The sequence below is a fragment of the Euprymna scolopes genome, chromosome 36 (genome assembly GCF_053919585.1).
Source record: "Euprymna scolopes isolate OS-2025 chromosome 36, ASM5391958v1, whole genome shotgun sequence".
In the NCBI taxonomy this organism is placed as follows: Eukaryota; Metazoa; Mollusca; class Cephalopoda; order Sepiida; family Sepiolidae; genus Euprymna; species Euprymna scolopes.
In genome coordinates this window covers 97017604-97034908 of record NC_136517.1, presented here as the reverse complement: position 1 = coordinate 97034908, position 17305 = coordinate 97017604, and the positions used below count along the sequence as shown (strand labels likewise).

The window sequence follows — 17305 nt, the reverse complement described above, 5'->3', positions numbered from 1 at the left end:
AATAAGTGAACATGGATAAGAGTGTGTCAACACACTTCAGGGCAGTTACGTTCTTCGTGACTTGTAATTGTCGTAATTTTAAATTCAATTCTTAATGCGCTCTATAAGCATTTTCTCGTTTTAAATAATGACTCGTCGTTATTTAAAACTAGCAATTAGCGACCCGCCTTGAGCGACAGGCAAGGTCTCCGTCATTTTTCACGAATAGTTTACCCTAATCATACACGATCGCAGATAATCGTCAAATATCATTGCAGGTTAAGAAAGTCAAATATGGCCGCTCAGCTAGAATATTAAAAAGAACAAACAAAAATAATTAAGAATCATTTTCTAATGCGTATATGAAGGTAATTTATAAGCCAATATAATGCCGAGGTATAATTGATAAACACGAATTGAAGCAAATTAAGGCATATAAGGGTTATATGTAGTTTAACCTTTTATTAATACAATATGTATATTATATATATATATTATATATATATATATATATATATATATATATATATATATATATAAGGGTTATATGTAGTTTCACCTTTTATTAATACAATATGTATATTTTTTCTTTTTCATAATATGCTTGACATTGCATTGTGCGTCAGTGTCATCTGATGGAAGTTCATCGTATCGTATAATATTTCGGAAAATTTTTCCTTCTTCACATACATGATCGACTTTAATTCAAACATGCATATTGGGAACTGTTGTAAACAGGCGCAGTTTCGTAGTAATTGAAGTCAATTTTTTCAATTTTGTTTTAAAATCTATTGTCAGTCTTTAAACCTAATAATAGATACTTAGTGTTAATATTCGATTTTATTTATTTTTATGTTTTTTGTTTATTTAAAAAAAAAACTATTATACTAAATTTCAGTTAATCAAGATTTGTTTCCCCCTAAACCCTTTTACTTATACATTTTAATCACACAAAATACATGTAAAATATTACTCAGTTTTGGGACTGAGTTATGTCTGAAAAGGAAAATTCATTTCAAGTGATATAATTAGTAGTAATTTGTAATTAACTAATTATTCTTTTTATCTTTCTCACCCACATTCATCGTATATTGTTTGATCCTGTCCCGTTCTTAATTTATACAGTCTCTATAACTCTCGTTTTCGTGACTCTTTTATTTTTGTGTTTATTAAGAGTCTGAAGTAATAAAGAAAGAAAAGAATAAAAAGACTAAAATAGTCAACTATAAAGGAAAGGAAATAGCACTGAAGTCGTAATACTATAATACCCGTGGCGCGCGCGCACACACACACACACAGATATATATATATGAAAGGAGTTGTGTTTGAAGCTTATATCAATGCAGTGCGTGGGAAACATCATGGACACGAGTTAATATATAAAAGACTAATGACGATAATGGAAGGAATGTTCACTAATCTTCAATTATATTACGTTTATTTAAAATTGAAAATTCTTTCTAATATTGTCAGTACTAAAATGAGTTACCATTTAGGAATTCCAGGTGCTATATGTGCTCTCCACTTACCTCGGACCCAACCAGTACCGATTCAGGAGAAGTGTGTGTGGTGATTGTGCAACCCTTATCTCACAAGTACTCGCGGAACTACCCTCACACAGGGTATCCATTGTCTGTTGCATCGAATGAAGTATAAGTTGAGCGATCTAGGGGGAGAGAGAGTGACGCCCTGCCCTATATTTAGATGTAACCAGTAATGGAAAAGGATCGTACGGAGTACCCTCCACTACGGTTGATCCATTTATTTTATTTTTGTAAACAGATTTTGTTTTGGAAAAAAAAAAAACAGCTAGTGTCACAAAATTACATGGAAGAATTTACATGTCTGTTCATTTGGATTATAAAAGAAGTCTATAAAGACTCGAGTTAATTGTTTCTAACCACTTTTTTTTACATCCTATTTAAATAAGTTTATTTAAGTTTATTAAAGTAAATGTAGCCCACATTGTAATCCCTTACACTTCGCAGCAGCGGTCAAAATTTATAAACAGTAATTAATTACTTTAGGTGTTCACCCTACACGTACAAATATATAGACATACTAGCAGGCCGCCCGGCGTCGCCCAGTCGTAAAATACGCATAACTATTATATTTTAATTAATGCAGAATTCTTATTTAATATAAACAGTAAAACCGTAAGTATTAAACGTAACGTCAAATTCATGTAAAAAAACGAAGAAAAAAAAAACGGAAAGAAACTGAGACATGTGCATGTAAGCATTATGTTTTTTCTAAACAGTTCACTTCTTGTAAATAAAAAAAAATACTTGAGTTGAGATCGAAACCAAAACCTAAAGACAATGAGTCATGTACGATAACCATTAGGCCAGCATGAAATAATCTTTAAAAAGTGTTTTCAAACCAACTCATACTTCACATAAAGAAGCTGCCATGTTTCATAACCGCGCATGCGCAGTCATGAAATAGTTAAAAGCAGATAAAAATCCGATGCCCCCCCCCCACGTAGCAATTTTTCAATTCTGGCCCCTTAGTAGCCCTTTTTCCGGATGAAACCCGATTAAAAAGTTTTCCACGTGTCTGAATATGCTATATACCTCATTTCAAGTCTGTAGATAAAGCATTCATTAAGAAGTGTCCTCACTTTTATAAATATATAGATATACACATTCTGAACTTTAAATAAATAGAAAATAGTAGAAATTAGAGCCAGGGTCAAGTTTTGGCAGCCACGTAACTCTCGCGTTCCTTAGTTTTTCATTTAATCATCGCATTCCATGGGCGATGTTTCTGACACAGTCTCAACTCGTTTTCAACCTGTGTCTCATCGACGAAATGTTGCATCCTTCTGCCTGTTTTACAAGTATTTTAATGGTAAGTGCTAAAAAACTTCATGTCCTTGTGTCTCCTCGACGTAAGTTCTCTCGACAAACCAAACAAGCAGCAAAATCCCACCCCTACATGGTAGAGATCCCTAGATGCCAGAAAGCCTTTTGCTCTAATAGTTTCTTCCCTCTGACTGCTAGATTTTGGAATTCTCTTCTTGGTTTCTGCTCCCTGACTGTACTGACATGCAGAAGTTCAAGAGTACAACTTGCTGCTCAACTCTCTACATAGTATCCCTGCAAATTATGTCTCAGATAATAGTCCCTTACATCAAAGTGACACTGTGCCTTGTTTGGGGGTGAAAATGCAATAAATAAGCGGGGGGGGGAGAATTGCTGTTTTCTGGGTCGGAATCTATTTTTTCTATCTGAAAAATGACACTCAAGATGAGAACAGTAGTCCGATGAATCCAAATAATACGTCTACCTTACACTTATACCTAGTTTTTGTCCTTGAAGTAGTATTTTTTAGCTCCTTACATCAAGCGGTTTCATGCCTTGTCACGAGTGATTTTTAGAAACTAAAATAGAGGTAAGCCTTTTGATATCTGATAATTCTGGACTCAAAAATGTTTCTATTTTATTGTATTTTTTTGTATGTTTTAATTGTTATTTATTTTTTATTTTTCCAATTGTCTTGCCATTAATTTCCTTAACTCTGTACAAACCACGACTCTGACTCCGATGCATCTGAGAAAAGCGAAACTTATGTTTTTCTACGTGCGTTATCCAAGTTCAGCCATCTTGAAAGTCTTTTTCCCTGATATACGCTTTAACAAAAACAACACTGCCCAGTTGGTGAAATGGTTTAGTAATTTCAGGTAAGTCAAAAATTCTTTTTTCTCTCATATTTTATTTGTTCTTTTTTTTATTATTTATTTTTTTTATATTTTATTTTTCTGTGGGATACTTGTGCAGAATAGCGCATCACGAATTTAACGAAGATTCTCGAGTTTTCACGACAAATTTCGGACTTGGCCGATAAAAATAGGCGATAGACTAACCGATAGAAAAAAAAAAGGGCAATTACAATTTGAGGTAGTCCTTCCCTTACAAAAGAACATATTTATAAGGAAACATTTTTCTTTTATTTACCTCTTTCGCAACGCAAGAAAGCGTGAGACAAGGTCAGAAGGTCAGGATTGGAAAACCCGCGCACAAGAGACTGCGTCTCTAGCCTACAAAAAATGGCCGAGCAGTTCCGTCAGCATTCCGCTCTCGGCAAAACGTTTCAATCATGACCTGAAAAATGTTGCCAATTCCATTTCAGAATAACATTCTTGATGTTTTTCTTTATAAATTTTACAAATATTTTCTTAACTTAAGTAAGATGTTTTTGTTATCGTTGGACGCAAGAATTTCTTTTGTTTAATTTCATGTCAAAACTGTTGCGCATTGCCAGCGAAATTTAATGGATAGCAAAACAAAGATATTTTACATAGAATTCCGAAAATATTAAAGTCTAATTCTTATTTAGAAAAGAAAATTTACTACCGGAAGCGTAACCGAGGTTTCATACAGAGCGAACAGACATCAATCCATTAACTCCTAATAATAAAGCTAAAAAAAAAAAAAAAAAAATTACGATTGATTTTAAACTTTGCGTAATTACTAAAATTGGGTTTAAATACTCATATTGAAATGGAAACAGTTATTTTATTTTATTTTTTAGGAAGCAAAATATTGATTCTCCTATAAATCGGACACTGGATACACGTGATATATTTTAAAAATCGAGAGGCTATACATTTAAAATAAAATGAATCCAAATAATACGTTCATTGAGTATATAGGTTGAGAAGTGTCCTCACACGCACACACATTCTAACTTTTCTATGATATAAGATAAAATAGATATAGATTATCTTATATATTTTTAAAACGAAATTATTTAGTGCCCTATTTATTGGACAGTAGGGCATAATTGGTTACAAGATTGCCTTGTGTACAAAAATGGTTCCCAACTGGTATCCTCATAAAGTTTAGTGCATCTCCATGTTGAACCTGATGTATAAAAAATGAAAATGGCACAAAACCTTATTCTGTACTTACTTGTTACGTTAAAAAACTGTCTACCAGAATGTATGCAAATTCATCTAGCATCTTTGTAAAAAAAAAAAAAAAAAAAACAAAAACCCAAAAAACATTAGTAAGTCATTCTTAACTTGATGAGTTTTTTTCTTAATTAATTCGTCAATTTAAAATAAAGTAGGAAGTTCGAGTTATTTCCCTTTATCATTGATATTAATGGGTCCGAAAATGATCACCGAACGATTTCACCGATGAAGTTCATTTTTTTAGTTAATAAAAATGCTAGACGAATTTTCATAACTTTTGCTGCACTATTTATTATTATATATATATTTTTTTTATCCCAACACGTAAGTATATAGTAAATGTCTTGTATTATTTTGTTTATCTTTTTACGAGCAATTGTAAATGTTGAAATAAAACCAAAAAAATATGGAAGCTCTTGATTATCATACTATAACGCTTTTGGTTTCAGAAAGACAGATACCAAATCTCCATTAATAATAGAAATAATAGTTGAGTTGCGGCTTGAGACAGACAGATACTAAATCTCCATTATTAACAGAAATAGTAGTTTAGTAAAGCTCGATAATTGTTAGATGTAGTGCTTCAGCTATTTAAGGTGTTCACAAGAATTAGCAATCACAACAACAATGCGTCATAAAGACTGACCTCACCCCGCACAGACACACCGCCCCCGCTCTGACTGCTTTTTGTTATTTTATTTTTTTTATCCCAGTTTCAAAATTCCAACTCATTAAGAAAGAAGAATTAGCGCAGTTGGTGGTAGAATGACGAGTCTTGCTTTTAAAGGCCTACGTATCCTCCTATTATAACATTTAGACACACCCTTCTCTACGGGGTGGCTTTACTTAGGCCTTCATCCCTATCTCTCCCTTTCTCGCCCCCTATCTCCGCCTCTCTTTGTCTCTGTATTTCTCGTTTTTTCCTCTTTCTATTTATGCTTTAATACCGCCTTGAGCTGCGGCTGAACAAACCAAACTTGAGATGATATATATTCACATTAGACCCTCTACATAACCACACTGGTGTTTGCTCAGAGATGAACCGGCGATCTCCGTTCGCAGTGTATTTTTCAGAACACACTGCGAAAGGAGATCACCGGTCCTGAACGCGCTGCCTCAGAATTGTGTGAATGATCATGTATCACTGTTACATTTTCTGTATTGGCTATCGCGATATTCCTAAGTTTAATGTATCCTCTAATTAGCTTAGCCCCTCTGTCTATTAATAACGGTTTTATGATCATGGCTTAATAATAAAAAGTACGCTGCCTACTTCTCTTTGTTTCTTCTATGAAAATAACCACCAAGATGTGAATTATAGTCCAAAGAATTCAAATAATCTAAGTTTCAATTTTATTCTATAACAAAAAATTACGAGTACTAAGAAATCCGAGTTTTTAATTTTGAAAAATCCAATTCCCCCAAAGAGGCACTCTGAATTGGAACAAAAATTAAAATTACCCCAGTCCAGAAGAATATCTCATTCACTGACCGAAGACAGAAATGACAAATAATGAATTATCAATTTGCTATAAGGTACAAAAAATATAAAATATTAAAAAAATCAGGCACAAGTGTGGGGAAAATAGTCTCGTTGGTCATTCTCTATCTATTCTGGTCATCTCTATTCCTATTCGTAGGTAGAATTATTGTAGATACCATAATACCACATTTACGCTATGGAGGAGGAAGCACAACCCCTAAAATTTCTCTATGTCGAAAAAATCTTTAATCATAGCCAAAAGGCTAACGAGTATTATTATTATTATTATTATTATTATTATTATTATTATTATTATTATTATTATAATAATAATAATAATAATAATAATAATAATAAAAATAAAACATTCATTAAAAAAAAAACTCTCCCGGAAACTTGGTTATAGTCTACTCTTTTTGTTTATTCCGGTTTCTGCTGTCCATGTGGTTGAATAATTTGACATGGTCAAGCGGACAAGAAAGACATTCTTTAACATGGAAAAAAAAAAAGAATTGGCTTTCACGTTATCTTATGTTTATTTTATTAAAAAAAATCGCACCAGACAAGGCAGGAGACGTATTAACGTAAAGAACTAAAAAAAAAAAAAAAATGGTAAAACAAAAACTCACCAACGATAAGCGTTATGCGAATAGAAGGCATCAATTATTGCCCCTTTGTCAGAAACATCGCTCATGGAATGTGAAGACAAAATAAGGGAAGTTAGATGAAGATAAACATAAACTATAAGAGACCACATCTTGCTTGTCACTGTCATCCCGGCGCCAGAGCATAAACCGGAAGTAAAAAAGAGTAGACAAATTTGACTATAACCGAAAACTTTCATTCGATGAATCTTTTTATCATGTTTCCCTTTCCACACAGAGACCGATATTATCAGATCAGACTGTCTGAAGATACTAGCTCCCTGACCCAAAACACACCAAACATTGATGTTATTGTTTTTTTTTCATTCCCCTTTGCAAAACTTAATCATGTTCTGCAAAGCCTTAAACAAAAAACAAAAAAACTTCTACAATTGTTTGGATAAACAGCAATATCGGAAGAAGGCGCACTTCTCCCAACCTGCGGTGAACGTGAACCAGCTGTCAGAAGAAGTGGTATCAGCAGAGTCAGTCAATATCTTCAAAGCCAGGCTAGACAAATATTGGAGGAATCATTCGCTTCGCTTTGACTATAAATCTAGAGATGATGTGTGTTGAGAGACTGTAATCACGGGTGTATTGGCCTGTGTTCCTTCTCACTGTATATATTGTATTGTATTATATTATATCGTATTGTTTTATTACATTTTCACCCCAAACAAGGCGCATTGCCACTTTGGTGTAGGGGGCTACTATCAGAGGCAGTAACTACTGGGGCACTATGTTGGGATTTGGGTAGCAAGATGTCGGTTCACGTTGCACTTGAACTTCTGCATGTCAGTACAGTTAGGGAAGCAGGAACCTGGAATGGAATTCCAGAGTCTAGCGGTTCTGGGGAAGAAACTACTGGAGTAGAAAGATCTTTTACATCTAGGGATCTCTACTGTGTGGGGGTATTGTATGGTAAAAACAACCAAACCAAATCAAATATCACGAATACATGCAATTCTGAATTTTTTTAGATGAGATAACAATTAGTATAGATATTACGAAAAATTGAGTCATAGGAAAGTCTTTAAAGAATAATTTAGTGACCCCTGAAGATTGAACCTGTTTTATGATCTACGGACCCACCCTCAAATCCACAGTTCGAATTCTTGTAATGCAGAGCCAACCCTCTTTTCCTTAGTAGAGGAAAAGAAACATGTTTTCAACACCCGAAGAAGGTCGCAGGTTGCAGCGACCGAAACGTTGTGCTGACAACACCCAAGATGAGAATAATAGTCCGATTAATAAACATAACACAAAACATCATGAATAAATATTTGAAGATGAACTTGAATAACCAACCTAGCAGGGATAACCGATGTTGCCCGGGCCCATTTAAAAAACTAAATAGAAAATCTTAAATAGTATTAAATTACTCACACACACACACACACACACACACACACACACACACACACACACACACACACACATCAGGGCATACCTTGTGTTTGAATTACCAGCGACATCAGACGGGGGCAGCTGGGCCTGTGTTGTCGAACCTGTGGAACCAGCTGTCAGAAGAAGTGGTATCAGCAGAGTCACTCTATGCTTTCAAAGTCAGACGAGACAAATGATGTGTATTGAGTGACTATTATCTCGGGTGTATTCGCCTGTGTTCCTTCTCACCGTATATATTGTATTGTATTGTATTGTATTGTATTGTATTGTATTGTAAAAAAAACAAAACCAAATCAAACATCACGAATATATTCTGAATTTTTTAAATGAGAAAACAATTAGTATAGATATTCCAAAATATTGAGTCATAGGAAAGTCTTTACAAATAATTTCCTGACCCCTGAAGATTGAACCTGTTTTATGATCTACGGACCCACCCTCAAACCCACAGTTCAAATTCTTGTAATGCAGAGCCAACTCTCTTTTCCTTAGTAGATGAAAAGAAACAAGTTTTCAACACCCGAAGAAGATCGCAGGTTGCAGCGACCGAAACGTTGTGCTGACAACACCCAAGATGAGAATAATAGTCCGATTAATAAACATAACACAAAACATCATGAATAAATATTTGAAGATGAACTTGAAGTATGAAAGACTTTTCCCAAAATGATCGTATTCTGCATTAAAATAACCTGAAAAGGGTTGATATGCCGTAAAAAAAAAAAACACCAAAACTAAACCACGCATGGAATTATAAACAAAAATAAAAGTTTTCTTTTACTGTGAATCGTTTGAGAATCCTGCGAATGTCGAATGAAGTTGACGATTGTTTAGACTTAGAAATCAAATTGTTTCTTTATTTGTGGTTTTATCAAAGTTTTGCCCGAAGTTCTTGTCCGGCCAAAAAACATTCCTTTGAACTCGCTGTCAATTTTGACTTTCTTCTAAGGTCACACGAATCACCTTAGTGCGTGTGTGATTTCCAGTTCTTAAAAAAACAAAAACAAAAAACAAACAAACAAAAAAAAAACAACTCTACAGGGAAATCTGATTGCGCCCAACTGTTTTTATTGCACAAATAATAAATAATAAAAAAAGAATGTCAGCAAATAAGAGATCAAAGTGTTTATCGGAGACGCATGTGAAACCCAAATAAATGAAACGTTTGAATGTTACTGTTCTCCTTTTTTTTTTGTAATGTTGGGTTGAAACAGTTTTTGTTGGAAAGAATTTCCCACACTTCATAATTTGCACTCTCTAACTATACCCGCTTCCCTCTATCTATCTATCTATCTATCTATCTATCTATCTATCTATCTATCTATCAGTGATCGGACGATAACAATATTTTTCCCGATTCTGTACTAAATTCCTGATTCCGATACAATTATCGATTCTGATTCTTATAAATTTCTAAAGATTTAACTATTGAGTTGTTATTTTTTTCTAGATTATTGTAAAAACACGTTAAATATGCAGATATTTTCTCAAACGTAAAAAATGCATTTATGGAGGATGATCTATAGGCTTTAGTTTTACTGATAGTTTAAAATCAATAAATATTTATTGGTATACTAATACTACCAGCGGTTGGAGAATTTGTTTTAAAGAAAAGAAAAAAAAAACAATTAAAGGAATCGTTTTTAGCATCGAAAAATGAGCATACATTTTTTCCCCCGATTCCGATACGGATTCCGATACTCCAAAAAGTTCCAATTTTTCCGATTCCCGATTCCGATTTATCGTCCCAACACTACTATCCATCTATTTACCCATCTATTTATGTCTGTACAGGATTTGCTTGCCTAATTTAGTCAGCCAAATTAAGACAAAAGAACTCATCCTCCCCCCTCCCATTCTCTTCCTCCTCCTCCTTCTTCTACTCGTCGTTCTCCTTCTTTCTATTATCTGGTGACTACATCGTTCATCAACTGACCCGCTTCAGAACCCCCCCCCCAAAAAAAAAAGTATTGTGGCTAACCCCATCCCTTGTAAGGAAATCGTGTCACATTGAGGAAGTGACGATTGGAAGCCATCATTCTGCTCGATTCCCTGCCGCTAATTCACTCCTCCCCCTCCTCCTACTCATCATCATCATCATCATCATCATCATCCGTTCCTCCTCCTCCTTATCATCATCACATTTTAATAGACATGATTCTCTTTGTGGTAACTTTTTTGCTTAAAGATGGCCGCTTTTCCCGCCTTTTAAACAGCGCCGAATACCGGAAGTGTGCAATTCGTTTCGGCGCAGACGCTCCGTTGTTAACGAAGTGCCAACACCCTCTACACCGGACGAACCCACTTTCCCCCGCGACCCTATTTTTATTGGAAAATCTATAAACAACCCTATGCCTTGTATTACAACCCACATTACCTAAAATAAGCAAGCAATTTAATACTTGTACATCCAGTGGAAAAATGTACTGCTGAAACCTCTGACATTTATCTTAGTATCTTTTCGCTATCTCCCAACCCACTCTCTCTTTCACTTCCCCCCTCTGTCATATATATATATATATATATATATATATATATATATATATATATATATATATATATATATATAGAGAGAGAGAGAGAGAGAGAGAGAGAGAGAGAGAGAGAGAGAGAAAAGAACACAAATTTAAAACTTTAAATTATATTTTAAATGAGTTTATTGTTCGACAGGATACTTGAATAAGATACATTAAAATTTATTTAATCCGCGGAGTTTCCAAGAAATTCGGTCTTCTCATCAGAGAAAACATATTAGCAAATGAATATTATAGCGAATCTATGGATTTACTGGTACTGGCATTAATTGAAACAGTATTATATGAAAACCAGTCATCAATGCAGAAAACAAAAGTTTTTAATAGGGAGAGTTCATAAAAAGAGGAAAAGAAACGAAAAATTAAAAGGATAAATGAAAAAATAACCATAAAAATTTTAACTTTATTGCTTTGCGATTCTGCGCCTGACATGACTTTGTTTGTCGCATACAAAAGCAGAGGCGACAAGAGGACAATGGAGCCTGATGTGGGCTTCTTTTGGACTGTCACCAAAACCATGATAGGCGGATTGCGGTTTGATACTGCTTGGTGTAAAACCAGCCGGCTATAGCTTTGCCCTTTCAGGAACCGTAGTTCTAGACGGCATAGCTCTGGCATTATCACGTTACAATTGTAACGCAATAGAAAAAGGTTATGTAACGCCTCCATTATATTTAAGAAGGGAATTACTAAGCATCTTCTACTCCAATAGAGGTCACTCTAAAAACACAGATCGGCAAGCGTTTGGATCGTGAGGGCCAAAAAGCTATGCTGATATACGGAGAGGGCTAAACAGCTTTGGCTGCATTGCTATGAAGCACATATGCTATTAAATATGTAAATGAGTGTGTTGTGCGTTTGAAGAAAGCAAGTATTAAACATGAAATGATTATATTTAAACGATATCACACGACTTCTACAGTTCTCTCGATCTCGCATGACAGTTTGCAGGTTCCGAAACACTTCCCGATCCTGTGTCCTGTAGCAGGTTGTCAATGTAGGTCATTCTTCTTCTACCACGGTTTGCGTGTCCATCTGTTGGTATCCAGGGAACAAGCTTGCTGGCTTCCTCTTCGCTGTGTCTCATGCAGTGATCGGCTACTCTTATCCTTCTCTGCTATACTTTCAGTGATCCTCGAGAAGTCGTGTAGATTCGGTGGTGAAACGTCCTGAAAGACGACGGAGATGAGATTAGAGATTAAACGATATCGCTTGTTTTACTACAAGAATATCAAATAAATAAAAATTACAAATATATTTTACAAAAAATATTTATTTTACTGCAGGAATAAAACAGATTCATTTTACATAACACGGTAAGAAAGAAAATACAATAAACAAAACTAAAATGGAAATACTTTAAGATAATTGAACAATTAGGCCTCTTACAATTGCATTCACGTTCAGACACAGAAATTTTCATTTTCATTTAAATTTTGATAAAAAAAGAAAGTTGAATATCGAATGCAGCAACAAATCCTGGGAACATCTATAATATAAATCTCACCTGTCTGTTTGTATGTATGTATGTATGTATGTATGTATGTATGTATGCCTAAAACTTTCGACAGAGGTGACGGATTTTTACGAGATCAGTATCATTTTGGAGCCCAACCCTTCGGACGACAAATATCGAAACATTGGCTAAAAACATTAATTCCTTCACTCTCAACTGGGCACTTTTCTACAGAGGGGGAGGGGGGTACTTTTTTCGGCGACATTTTCGAAAGTCATCCCCTCTTTTTGATTGTCTAGCCTTAATTTAAATCTTTTCTACTTCCGGTTTGGCGATGGAGGCAACAGCAAAGACGTCACGTTTATTTTTTTTCACGTTCTTTCCCTCCTTCACGTTACGGGTTCGAGCCTACCACTTTTTTTTTCAATACACACCTCCAAACACCTGGGCAACTCCGCGCACCGAAGCTAGTATACCAGAAGAACAGTCGGAAATAAGTCATATACAATTCAATATAACTATGTAATTCCTACTGAAACGTACCTAGAAAACGGAACTATAAAACCTGACAGTCATATGGGACAAGAAGAAAGAAGTAACCTTAGTAGAAGTGTCTCCAATGATGCTGTGTCAAACAGAGCTGAAAGGGAAAAGATAAAAAATACCAAGGTCTTATTTATGACATGAAAAGAAACTGGAATTTTGGGGAGATGACTATCATTCCAGTAATTATAGGATCAACTAAACCCATGAAAAAGAATTTCAAGATATAACTGGCAAATATACTCATTGAACTAAGTGCAAGAAAAATTAAAACAATTGCACTGAAAGAGACGATGAACCTAACTGTAAGGGTCTGCTGGAGGACGGCTACTATACGACTCGACACAATGGAGTGTGCAACTATCTCCACTGGACAATCTGTAAAAAGTTGAATATCGAACGCAGCAGCAAATCCTGGGAACATCTATAATATAAATCTCCCCTGTATGTATGTATGTATGTATGCATGTATGTATGTGTGTATGTATGTATGTATGTATGTATGTATGTATGTATGTATGTCTGCCTAAAACTTTCTTGGGAAGATCTCCATCATTCCAGTAATTTTAAGAGACGATTCGTCTCTTAAAAAGATTTCGCAGTTAGAATATCTGAGATAGTGGGTGAATGTTTGACATCCGGTAGGATGCCCCATCCCCAGCTTGAACAGACTGAATAGAAAATCATTATAGTTTAGTTTATATTTATATCGTGTCCTGAGAAGGTGATGAACCAAACAAAATTCACCCGAAAGCCGTATTTGGCCCGCGGGCCAGTGTTTGCTAACCTATTTCACATCACTTGGGTCACATGATATTATTTCTATTGCTATACTTGTATACGATAGCATCCTATTCGTGATTGCACAATCTCGTAGATTTCTGGCATTTCTTTTTAATTTGCCTTTGTCCAATTAAAAGCTTTGAACAAACCACAAAGAATTTTCGGTTTGTTAAAGACAAAAAAGCTGGAAAGAAAAAAGTAATTTTGCTCGACGTTTATTTCGTGACCCGATTCCATTTTTTTTTTTATTTAATTTTTTTTTTGTTGTTGTTGTTCTTGTTTCCGGCATCGTCGACAAAATGGCCGTTTGGCTTTTGTGTCCGTGGCATGTGATCGTTGGCGTCGTTATTGTAAATGTTAGTGATGTAAAACTGCCGCAAATCGGAACACTTATTATTAATATAACGGAGGGGAGGTGGAGGAGGGAGGCGAGGTGGTGGGATAAGATGATATTTAACGGCTTTAAGCAAACAGAAGGATAACGAGAATTTATTTCGTCAGCAAAATTGGTTGAAAGTTATTGTCCGGAATAAGTTTAAGCTAGTGATGGGACGACTCCAATATTTTTCGCGATTCCGATACAATTCCCGATTTCGATTCTTTATAAATCTCTAAATATATAACTATATATTTGTATTTTTCCCGGTTACCATAAAAACACATGTTAAATGCGCAGATATTTTACTAAATGTAAAAAGTAACTTGTGAGGGGCAATTTATAAATGTTAGTTTTACTGGTAGTTTAAGAATGAATAGATATTTATTATTTTAGCATTATTATCAGCAATGAAAGATTTTGCTTTAAACAAAATGAAATAAAAAAAAGACAATTAAAAGAATCGTTTTGGCATCGGAAAATAGGTGCAAATTTTTCCGATTCCAATACCGATTCTGATACACTCAAATATTCCAGGTCCTGGATATGACCTTAAACTGATATAGTTTAAGGCGATGGTGAGGCCCCAGCTTGCGGGCTTTGGGGAGTGTGGAGCCACCCTTTAATTGCCATTGCTCCCAGGTCCACTCTGACCAGGAGTAGTAGTACCTGTTAGGGTCCCAACTATGAGTTAAATAGAAACCGACTTGAAAAAAGAAAACAAACAAACAAAAAAAAAACACATTCTATTAAAACATTCCTTAAATCACTGTATTCGGTATTAAATAACCTGAAAAGAGTTGATATGCCGTAAAACAACCAACCAACCAACCAACCAACAAATATTCTGATTTTTCCGATTTCTGATTCTGATTCCGATTAATCGGCCCAACACAAGTTTAAGCTCATAAATACTTAGAAAACAAACGTGTGTGTCGTTTGGTTCGGTTGTCTTCTTTTACGGCACATCAAACCTATTCGAGTTATTTAATGTTGAATTCAGTAATTTTTGAAACAGTTTTTATGCTTCAAGTTCTTTATATCTTTAAATATTTATAGTGTTTGGCTTGCTTTTATCTCATAATAAAATCATTGCTTTTGTTTTTGCGTAACATGATTGAGTTTTGTAAAAGAAAGGTATAGAATAGTTAACAGACACCCGTTTCAATGCCAAAAATGGTTCTCTAAATAGTAACATTATTATATGGAAACTCATTCTTGATATGGGACGGGCCGTTTTAACTATTATGTACCTACACTGTTTTCATATTTTGCATACAAATTGTCGATGTTTTTGTAAGTATTTACAAAAATTTCCAACAAATCCGAATTGAATATTTTTCTTCAATTTAAAAAATGTTTTTTTTTTACTTTTTTAATGTATACATTTAATGGTGTGTTTTATTTATTTAGTTTTTATTTTATATCTTTATTTATTTTACGCTTTATTTTATATTTTTTATATTTTAGGGAATTGTTTACATTTCTTATGTAATTTAGGGATGGATTTTTTCAAACATAACTCAATCCCAGAACAAAAAAATATTTTAGCATGTATTTTGTGAAATAATAGGAAAATCACGCCCATTAACTCATATTTAGTGTAAAAAAAAATCAGTATTTTTAAAAATTATAAATGTGAAAATTAAATAGCATGCGTTATTTGTTTATTTCGTAAATTATTTGAAATACTTGCTTTCTATTGACTAGTAGATATTTAATCGTAAAAAGAAATTACTTTGCGGTTTTGTTTTTGTTTCATGCCATTTTAAATCTCTATTTATAAAAAGGTATATCAAAAAGGGCTAAGCACTGATAAAATTCATAATGATAACAATAAAGGCGGTGGAATACGTACTGCGCATAACAGTAGAATTTCTTAAATAAAACAAAACTACTGGAATAATTTCCGTATTTTTTAAAATGAACTTTATAATGGTATCTTTTCATTTTTTTAGCTACCATATAGATAAAACGATGCGAATATTTTTCTTCATAGTTTTGAATTTGTTTTCGTATCATAAAAATATATCACTTTATGAAATATTTATTGATTTCTTTCTTTATTTTTTAGAAAAATTTATCTGACATAATTAGCTGCGAACTTCGAGTCGCCCGTTCTTCTGACCCCCACCCCAACTCCCACACCAAATGAATATTTTTCTTTAATAAAAAATCTATTCTTAAAAATTATAAATGTGTAAATTAAGTAACATGTCTAATTTATATATTCATTTATATATTTATGAATTTAATATGTTCATTGGGGTTTATGCAAGCAAACTATTTTCAAATATAATGTATTTCATTCAGTTTCAGGATAGAAATATAGATCGTTTTGTCATCTTTTTGTAGTTATTCCATTCGTAATTTAGTTATAGGCTGTTTTTAATTGTGGTGTATTATAATTCGTTTTCCGGATAATATTAGTTACACAGGGGAGAATATAAACTATTTCAGGTCATCTTCTCGACAGCTTTTTATGCGCAAATGTATATATATATATATATATATATATATATATATATATATATATATATATATATATATAAATTATATATATATATATATAAATTATATATATATATATATATATAAATTATATATATATATAAATTATATATATATATATATAAATTATATATATATATATATAAATTATATATATATATATAAATTATATATATATATATATAAATTATATATATATATAAATTATATATATATATATAAATTATATATATATATATATATAAATTATATATATATAAATTATATATATATATATAAATTATATATATATATAAATTATATATATATATAAATTATATATATATATATAAATTATATATATATATATAAATTATATATATATATAAATTATATATATATAAATTATATATATATATATATAAATTATATATATATATAAATTATATATATATATAAATTATATATACATATAAATTATATATATATATATATATATAAATTATATATATATATAAATTATATATACATATAAATTATATATATATATATATATAAATTATATATATATAAATAAATTATATATATATATAAATATATATATATATAAATTATATATATATATATAAATTATATATATATATATATAAATATATATATATATAAATTATATATATATATATAAATTA

The 17305-nt window shown here is 32.7% G+C and overlaps 1 protein-coding gene across 1 annotated transcript in view; it reads left to right on the top strand.

Annotated features, from left to right (window-relative positions):
• Positions 1–17305, top strand: part of LOC145260694 (prospero homeobox protein 1-like) — a 164153-nt gene that overhangs the window by 116399 nt on the left and 30449 nt on the right. The window contains exon 3 of the mRNA XM_080119095.1: positions 3512–3664. Within this exon, the coding sequence (XP_079975221.1) occupies positions 3512–3664 (153 nt within the window). The remainder of the gene's footprint in view (positions 1–3511; positions 3665–17305) is intronic.